Source organism: Sesamum indicum, linkage group LG10 (assembly GCF_026168435.1).
Source record: "Sesamum indicum cultivar Baizhima isolate 11 linkage group LG10, ASM2616843v1, whole genome shotgun sequence".
Classification (NCBI taxonomy): domain Eukaryota; kingdom Viridiplantae; phylum Streptophyta; class Magnoliopsida; order Lamiales; family Pedaliaceae; genus Sesamum; species Sesamum indicum.
The window spans coordinates 11,024,486-11,034,058 of NC_142666.1; the positions used below are offsets into that span (position 1 = coordinate 11,024,486).

The 9,573-nt window shown below is 45.9% G+C and overlaps 2 protein-coding genes across 2 annotated transcripts; both read right to left on the reverse strand.

The window, feature by feature from the left end:
- Positions 1-514: 514 nt before the first annotated feature.
- On the reverse strand, positions 515-3,726 carry LOC148786636 (uncharacterized). Its single transcript, XM_088886212.1, has 3 exons — positions 3,280-3,726; positions 1,136-2,367; positions 515-1,016 (listed from the first exon to the last, which is right to left on the reverse strand). The coding sequence occupies exons 1-3, from the start codon at positions 3,724-3,726 to the stop codon at positions 515-517; spliced, it is 2,181 nt and encodes a 726-aa protein (XP_088742338.1).
- A 1,227-nt stretch (positions 3,727-4,953) lies between these two features.
- Positions 4,954-9,125, reverse strand: LOC148786637 (uncharacterized). The gene is made up of 4 exons (XM_088886213.1): positions 9,051-9,125; positions 8,854-8,952; positions 8,577-8,763; positions 4,954-5,624 (listed from the first exon to the last, which is right to left on the reverse strand). The coding sequence occupies exons 1-4, from the start codon at positions 9,123-9,125 to the stop codon at positions 4,954-4,956; spliced, it is 1,032 nt and encodes a 343-aa protein (XP_088742339.1).
- Positions 9,126-9,573: the final 448 nt, after the last annotated feature.

A 9,573-nucleotide genomic window follows, 5' to 3' on the forward strand; every position in this document is an offset into this window, starting at 1 on the left:
TATCACATCGAATGACTTCACAGAGCTTTTTGCACATCAATGCTCGATTAAGAGTTCCCATATCCTTAAGGCCAAGGACTCCCTCCTCCTTCGGTTTACAAATCTCCTTCCATGCAACTTTAGCGTATCCACTATTTCCCGTACCTCTCCATAAGAAAGCTCGCAAGCGCTTCTCAATGTCTTTAATGACCCCTTTTGGCAAAATAAATGCGAAGCCCAATAGACACCCATAGCCACAAGAACAGACTCAATGATTTGTACCCTGCCGGCATATGACAGTGCCAATCCCTCCCAACCATACATACGTGTATCGATCTTACTTAGTATTGGTTGGCAGTCGGCGATAGATAATCGAGAAGAGATCAATGGTAGACCCAAATACCTCATCGATAAGTGGCCTTCTTGAAACCCCAACACCGCAAGTAGCTCCTCTCGTATATTTTGGGCTGATCGGGATATGATGATGTGGCTTTTTTCAACATTAGGCGTAACCACGACCAATCAGCAAATCTATCTAATCCGGATTTGAAGACCGATCAGATTCAGTATTGGCCCGCCAGAATAGGAGTAAGTCATCAGCGAACCCCAGTTGGAAGATTCTAAGATCGTTACACTTCCAATGGAATGCGAAGTTCATGTCCTGCTCGATCAGTTGTAGTATTCCCATGTGTAGAACCTCCATCAAAAGGACGAAGAGATATGGCGATAAGGGGTCGCCCTGTCGAAGCCCTCTGGCACCCGCAAAATATCCATGTGGCTTTCCGTTCATCCCCACCGAAAAGGAAGGTGAGCTGATACATTCCTCAACCCATCGACTGAAAATCTCTAGGAAACCGAATAGCTGAAGCACCGATAGCAGGAAATCCCACTCGACAGTGTCATATGCCTTCCGAATATCAACTTTCAAAGCACATCTCGGTGGGAGTCGGGCTTGATTGTAACCAGTGAAGAGTTCCTGTGCTAACATAACATTATCCCCTATGCTCCGGCCAGGGACAAACGCTGCCTGGCAGGGGCTGATAATCTTGTCCAATATCACACTCAATTTTTGGACAATAAGTTTAGCAATGATTTTATAAAGTACGTTACAGCAGGAGATAAGGTGAAAATCTGCAACAGATGTTGGAGTGTGTACCTTGGGATAACCATCAATATTGTGCTATTAATCTGCTTAAGAAGCTTCTCCGTAGAATAGAAATCCAATACTGCCTTCGTTATCTCCTGTCCCACCATCGGCCAGGCGTTTTTATAGAATCCTGATGAATACCCATCAGGTCCAGGTGCTCTATCCTCGCCGATGTCAAAAACAGCTTTTTTTATATCCTCTGCACTGAACGGTTCAAGTAGGTGGCCTGCCTCCTCAGTTGTTATGATATACCTCGCCCAAGGCCGAAGGAACCGAAGGTCCATCACCCTCTGACGCATGTCTCCCCCTAGTAAGGATTGATAATAGGAGATAAATTCATGTATGACTGCATTTGGTTCCGTAATTGTAATTCCTTGGGAATCATTAATTTGCAAGATTCGTGTAGCTGTCCTTCTTTGGGCAATTTTACGAAAGAACACTCTGGAGCACTGGTCACCACCCTTCATCCATTCCATCTTTGCCCTCTGCTGCAGCATGATCCTCTCCAATTTGGCCGCCTTTGCATACACAAGCCGACTGCAGTGCTCCAATAGAAGAATAAGCTCATCCTGTCTGTGCGAGCTTACCAACACTTGGGTCTGCTCCAAGAACCCCCTTGCCAACTCAACATTGTGAGAAAGATCCCCTTTATTTCTCCTCTGTTCTCGAAAAATAGGTTTGAGTGCCTTGAGTTTGCGGGTGACTGAGAACATAGGCACTCCCACTATTTGTTGCTGCCATATGCTCTGCACGCTATGAATAAAATCTGGTGAGAGAGTAAGGAAGTTGTCAAACCGGAACATACCTCCAAATCGCTGCTGATTATCCCCATTAACTACCATCAGCGAGTGATCCGATGTCCGTGGAGTGAGGCATTGGTAGAATACTGATGGAAACCGCAAAGTCCATGTATCATTGGTTAGCATACGATCAAGTCGCTTCCACAAGTTGCGAGGGCTAGCACTACGATTATGCCATGTGTACCATTCACCCTGCATCGGTAATGGCAAAAGTGCAGTATTCTGTAGGCACGTATTAAATTCCTCCATCGCCACTCTTATATCTCCCGACGTACCACAGACCTCACTGAGATCCCTGATTGCATTGAAGTCACCTCCAACCAGCCTAAATTTATTAATGCATTGGGCAGCTAAGGATTCTAGAGAGGCCCATAATTCTCGCCTATCAGAGACCTCAATAGCACCATACACAATAGTAATATCAACATACTCTGTAATGCTCTAATAGTGGCATGCCAGTGTATAAACTGGTTTCCCACCTCAATAATATCCACATCAGTATAATTATAATCCCAAGCAATCCATATCCGATTCCAATATTGTCATAATCCATAAACCATTTCCAATGAGGTATCAAAAATGATTGGATACTAGCACAGTTATTAATGCGAACACGTGTTTCTAAGAGACCAATAAAATGTAACCTGAACTCAGCAATGATATCCTTGACCGGTAGCTGATGATCCCTCTTGTTCAGGCCACATATGTTCCATATGGCAAGGTTTAACATAGGTCCCCAGGTACGGGGTTGCTTCGCTTAGGACTCCTTGATGAACCTTCTGCACTATCAAGTAATTGTAGCGCATCGAAAGAGTTATAAGTAACAATATCTTTACCTCTCTCTTCTCGACTGGGTCCCGCTGCAGTTGGACGGGTACCACGGTCTTCTGTCTGCTTCTCCACAGTGTGAGGTGTTGGGTGGTCTCTTGTTCTTTCAGTCACCATTGGGCCTCACAGTGCTCCCACTTTGGGTACATACACATTAACCGGTGGCATGATAGATTTGGGTTTGTTGACAGTGCACTCCTTGGCTGAGTGTCCCAATGTCATACAGCTGGTGCACCTCGGGGGTAGCCATTCATACTCCACATCAATTTTGCACGGTAATTCTCCTCCTTCCTCATCAGGTGTCATAATAATAACGTGATTTGGCATTTTCGAATTCACATCCAGCATAATGCATACACGAGCGAAATACAGTCTCGTGCATGCTCTCGTGATCGCATCCGGGTATAAAGGTTTAACCACTCCACTAGCCACTATGCTGAGTCCCTCCTCCGTCCACAACTCCACCGGAAGGTGGCGCAATTTGATCCAGACAGGAACCTATGTATGTTTAAGTTTCCTCAGAACCATTCCCGGCTCCCATTTTTGAAGAACAATAGGCTGCCCTTGAAACAGCCACTGCCCTCCTTCAATAATATCTTCCATATCTGCAACTGACTTAAACTGGAAGAAAAAGAAACCGTTAGTAGTACCAGTTACCTCTCTTAACCCCAGCCAAACTGATAACGCATATTCCTTCAAATGGTGAAAGTACGGGCGTTTCCCCAAAAAATATCCGACCGCGGTAGTTTTCCAGCGCTTAGACCCATTTCTGATAGTGTCTAACGTCGGTCTCACAATCACCTCTCCATTTTTTAGTGTTGGAGCAATGAATTTGAGGGTCTTTCGCGATGAGTGGTTAAATGCATGCGCAATTTTATCGTCAATAATTGGTTCGGGATATGCATTCAACGGAATATTACCCACGTACAATCCCGTTTGGATTGGAGCAACAAATGATTTTTCCTTAGCCATGTTACACTCCATGTTCACTGCCATTGTGGTGTCAAGAAGCTGATTTTTCCTACATCCTTGATGACATCAGTAGTAGCATCACTGATGACATCAGCAGCAGCATCACTGCTGACATAAGCCCTACTGTCATCACTGTCATTGCTGACATCAGCCCTAGCGATGCTGATGTCAGCAGAATTTTCATCCAACCTTTGCGCCAAGTCAGCCGCTGAGTTGGGCTCCACGTCATCGTCCACGTCCCCAGATCCGAGTGCCACCTCACTGTCCACGTCTCTCGCCGGCAATACCGTCGAAAAACGCGTTTGCACCGTCTCAGATCGCCGAAGGATGTTTCCAGCAACTATCTTCGCCGGCTGTGAAGTTTCTGCCATCATCAGTCCATCGGACCCATCATTTTCCGTCGTCTTCCCCATCGTGTTCGCCGGCAAAAGACTCCGGTAGGCCTGGCGCCTCGCACGAGCAGGTGGGAAATCAGTTGTCCTTGGCATCATCTTCTCCGGCGGAAAACAACGCAACATTGCAACCTTGCCAAATCGCAATTCCCATTTTAATCGAAGTTCCTCAAAGGCTGCCGTTGATTCATGGTCGTTTTTGTCAATTACCTTGTGTGCAAGATGAAGGAATTGAGCCATATTGAAAGAAGATTTCAGTCGTTCTCCATGGTTTTCGTTCAGATTTGCGCCGTCAAACCCTAGATTAGGGCGTCGCATTAGGTCTTCGTCTTCCACGTCCAAGTTTGGATCTTTTTCGATGGGTATGCCTCCTTCACCCTCGCCATTCGTTCGGCTGTCGTCTGCCATAGTCACAACCTCCATATCAGTAGCCGCCGCTTCGTCTTCCTCAGCTGACTTTTCGGCTTCCATTACTGCGCGAAACCCTAATTTCGAACGGGACAAACCAGCTGCAAAAGCTCCAATTTTTCCCTCAATGGTTCTTCCCTTACCATCGCCACTATCAAATTTGTAACCCGTATGTGGCGCCTCGCCGGATTCCGCCTCCAACCGTCCACCCATTTTCTCAAAATCCGTGGCTAAAGGTAGCGGCTCGCCTTGAAACACGACCATGGCAACCTCCCCTTGTTGCTCGCCATCCTCCTCCATGTCACAGTCATCCGCCGGCGCGTCGCCGCTGCCTCCCAGCTCGCCGGCCGGTGAGGAATGAGTAGTGGTGATGTTAGTGTGTGTTTTGTTATGTGTGCTAGTGTGTGAGAGAGAAAAGAGGGAATTTTTAGGTTCCATTCCTGTTTGTACTTGTTATGAAAGCTTTACATCTGGGATTCTTGCATATTGTACTATTAATCTGCTTAAGAAGCTTCCCCGTAGAAAAGAACTCCTGTACTGCCTTCGTTACCTCCTGTCCCACCACCGGCCAGGCGTTTTTATAGAATCCTGATGAATACCCATCAGGTCCAGGTGCTCTATCCTCGCCGATGTCAAAAACAGCTTTTTTTATATCCTCTGCACTGAACGGTTCAAGTAGGTGGCCTGCCTCCTCAGTTGTTATGATATACCTCGCCCAAGGCCGAAGGAACCGAAGGTCCATCACCCTCTGACGCATGTCTCCCCCTAGTAAGGATTGATAATAGGAGATAAATTCATGTATGACTGCATTTGGTTCCGTAATTGTAATTCCTTGGGAATCATTAATTTGCAAGATTCGTGTAGCTGTCCTTCTTTGGGCAATTTTACGAAAGAACACTCTGGAGCACTGGTCACCACCCTTCATCCATTCCATCTTTGCCCTCTGCTGCAGCATGATCCTCTCCAATTTGGCCGCCTTTGCATACACAAGCCGACTGCAGTGCTCCAATAGAAGAATAAGCTCATCCTGTCTGTGCGAGCTTACCAACACTTGGGTCTGCTCCAAGAACCCCCTTGCCAACTCAACATTGTGAGAATCTTGATGAGGCACAACAGTTGGTGAGCTCTGATAGACAAAATGAGCTATATTTACTCCTGGAGCATTGTTGTCGAGTCGTTTATGCTAAAGCGGCAAAACTCGAACAAATTATGCTGCAGCAGAGAGCCAAAATGCAGTGGATGAAAGACGGAGACCAATGCTCCCGGGTTTTCTTTCGTAAAATTGCACAGAGACGAGTAAGGAGGAGAATCTTACAGATTAATGATGAGAATGGTTTCACACACACGGATCTAGGGGAAATCGCCCATGAGTTTGTCTCATATTATCAGAACCTATTAGGAGGCACCAGAAGACGGCTGTCAGTGGATATTCGTTATCTTAGACCGTGGGCAAGGCACTGTATCACTGATGAGGAAGCTAATCAATTACTCCTTCCAATCTCGGCGGATGATGTGAAGCAAGCAATGTTCGATATTGCTGATGACAAGGCACCGGGACCTGATGGCTACTCGTCAAGGTTTTTCAAGGCGGCTTGGCCTGTGGTTGGGGAAGAAGTTACGAGGGCGGTACTAGACTTCTTTTCTACCGGAAAACTTCTGAAGCAGGTCAACTCCACGATCTTGGCCCTGATCCCAAAGGTACATACGCCTATGTCGGTTAATGATTTTAGACCAATTTCATGCTGCAATGTTTTATACAAGATCATTGCAAAACTTCTTGTCCAAAAAATTAGTGTGCTACTGGACAAGATAGTTAGCCCATGTCAGACAGCTTTTATTCCCGGAAGAAGCATTGGGGACAACATTATGTTAGCCCAGGAATTATTCTCCAGATATAACCAGATGCGCCTACCCCCGAGATGCGCACTTAAAGTGGATATCAGGAAGGCCTATGATACGGTGGAGTGGGACTTCCTGTTAGCAGTTTTGCAGCTGTTCGGGTTTCCACCTACGTTTACAAGGTGGATTGAGGAGTGTGTTACCACGACATCATTCTCGATTGGGCTCAATGGAAAACCTCATGGGTTCTTTGCTGGAGCGAGAGGACTACGACAGGGAGACCCACTTTCTCCTTATCTGTTTGTTCTTGTTATGGAAGCCTTACATCTGGGATTTTTGCAACGAATTGAACAGGACATGCAATTCACTTATCATTGGAAGTGTGAGAGTTCTAAGGTTTTTCAGATGGGATTTGCAGACGACCTCCTCTTACTGTGCAAAGCTGACTTAGACTCCATCAGAGTCTTCAAAGAGGGATTGGACTGGTTTGCGGAGTTGTCGGGCCTTCGGCTGAATGTCCAAAAAAGTCACTTAATCATTTCACGTTCGGCTCAAAATTTGAAGGACCAGATGCTAGATATTTTGGGCTTTCAGGAGGGCCACCTTCCAATGAGGTACCTGGGTCTTCCCTTAATCTCGTCTAGGCTGACCATCTCTGATTGCCAACCACTTATCTCAAAAATTGATGCACGTATTAATGGATGGGAAGGGATTTCATTATCATATGCTGGGCGGGTACAAATCATCAAATCTGTGCTCTCAGCATTGAGCTTATATTGGGCTTCTGCATTCATATTACCTAAGAAAGTCATCAGTGAAATTGAGAAGAGGTTGAGGACCTTCCTATGGAAGGGTACGACGTCCAGTGGGTACGCTAAGGTAGCCTGGAAAGATGTGTGTCGACCGATGGATGAGGGGGGACTTGGGTTCAAGGATATCTCCACCTTGAATCGCGCATTAATGAGCAAGAAACTATGTGATGTTATCCAGTGTGACAGGACATCCATATGGGTTCAGTGGCTCTACCAAGACCGATTACGTGAGAGATCGATTTGGACTATTCGTGAACATGGAGGTTCTTGGGGATGGCGAAAAATACTCAGGCTACGTCCTTTCCTTCGCACTATCGTGGATTACCAGATTGGAAATGGAGACAGATTCTTTGTTTGGCAGGACCCGTGGCATCACTTGGGTCCACTTATCGAGCGATTCCCTCAAGGTCCCCGCCATCTTAGACTTGAAGAATCAGCAAAACTCAGCTTGGTGATTTCAGCAGGAGAATGGCAATGGCCTACCATCACTGACTTTGAATGTTTGGAAATCACACATAACCTACCGCTTATTCTCGGAGGAGAGGATCGGGTGGTGTGGAGATGTGACGAAGGGCAACCTACTACTCAGGCCCTCTACCGATTATTCACTCACCCCGAGCCGAAAGTAGGATGGTCTTCACTACTTTTGGGCTCCTTGAAGATTCCTCGCCATTCGTTCATCTTATGGCTAGCAATCCTTGGCAAACTTCCTACCACAGACAAATCATGGCTATCCCACCTGGGGGTGTGCATACTGTGCGATGAGGGAGCTACGGAATCTCATCCACATTTATTCTTCCAATGCAGATTTAGTCGTCAGTGCCTTTATGAGATTCGCAGAAGGATTCGCTTTCACTGGCCCAATAGAGATTGGGCAACAGATATTGAATGGGCGACACGGAAATGGAGAGGGGAGCACATTATTAATAGAGCTTACCGTACACTACTGGCGGCGTGCGTCTACCACATATGGAAGGAGAGGAACTTGAGGAGATTTGATCATACTGAGCGGACACCGGCCACATTGAGCATACTAATCATCAATGACGTCAGACAGAGGATTCTTAGCGTTGATTTAGCATCGTCAGTCAGTACACGAGCATTGTATAGATTATGGCGTATCCCTTGGGTAGAGGGAGAAACCAGTTGATAATCCCATGTTGTACCATGTTGTACTGTACCATTACTCTTTATTAATGAAATTTACATTTACCGAAAAAAACATTGTGAGAAAGATCCCCTTTATTTCTCCTCTGTTCTCGAAAAATAGGTTTGAGTGCCTTGAGTTTGCGGGTGACTGAGAACATAGGCACTCCCACTATTTGTTGCTGCCATATGCTCTGCACGCTATGAATAAAATCTGGTGAGAGAGTAAGGAAGTTGTCAAACCGGAACATACCTCCAAATCGCTGCTGATTATCCCCATTAACTACCATCAGCGAGTGATCCGATGTCCGTGGAGTGAGGCATTGATAGAAGACTGATGGAAACTGCATAGTCCATGTATCATTGGTTAGCATACAATCAAGTCGCTTCCACAAGTTGCAAGGGCTAGCACTTCGATTATGCCATGTGTACCATTCACCCTGCATCGGTAATGGCAAAAGCGCAGAATTCTGTAGGCACGTATTAAATTCCTCCATCGCCACCCTTACATCTCCAGACGTACCACAGACCTCACTAAGATCCCTGACTACATTGAAGTCACCTCCGACCAGCCAGGGAATATTAATGCAATGTAAAGCTAAGGATTCTAGAGAGTCCCATAAATCTTCCTGTCAAAGACCTCAGTAGCACCATACACAATAGTAATATCAACATACTCTTGTAATGCTCTAATAGTGGCACGACAGTGAATAAACTGGTTTCCCACCTCAATAATATCCACATCAACATAATTATAATCCCAAGCAATCCATATCCGATTTCCAACATTGCCATAATCCATAAACCATTTCTAATGAGGCATAAAAAATGATTGGATACTAGCACAGTTATTAATGCGAACACGTGTTTCTAAGAGACCAATAAAGTGTAACCTGAACTCAGCAATGATATCCTTGACCGCCAGCTGATGATCCCTCTTGTTCAGGCCCCGTACATTCCATATGGCAAGGTTTAACATGGGTAACAAGAGCAAGTATGAATCGCAAAAATTCTCTCACTAAAAATTCTCTCTCCTACAGACACTAGCACACCTACAACTTCACACACAAAAACCCTAATCTACAAATTTCCGGCCGGCGACGGTGGAAAAACGACCGGCCAGATGGAGGACGACGGCGACTTGCCGAAGGAAGGGGACATGGATGACTGGGATGGTTTGGATGGCGGTGGTAAGAAATATGAAATGCGATTTTCCGGCGAGAAGTTTGAAGAGACGGGTTTGGGGTTTT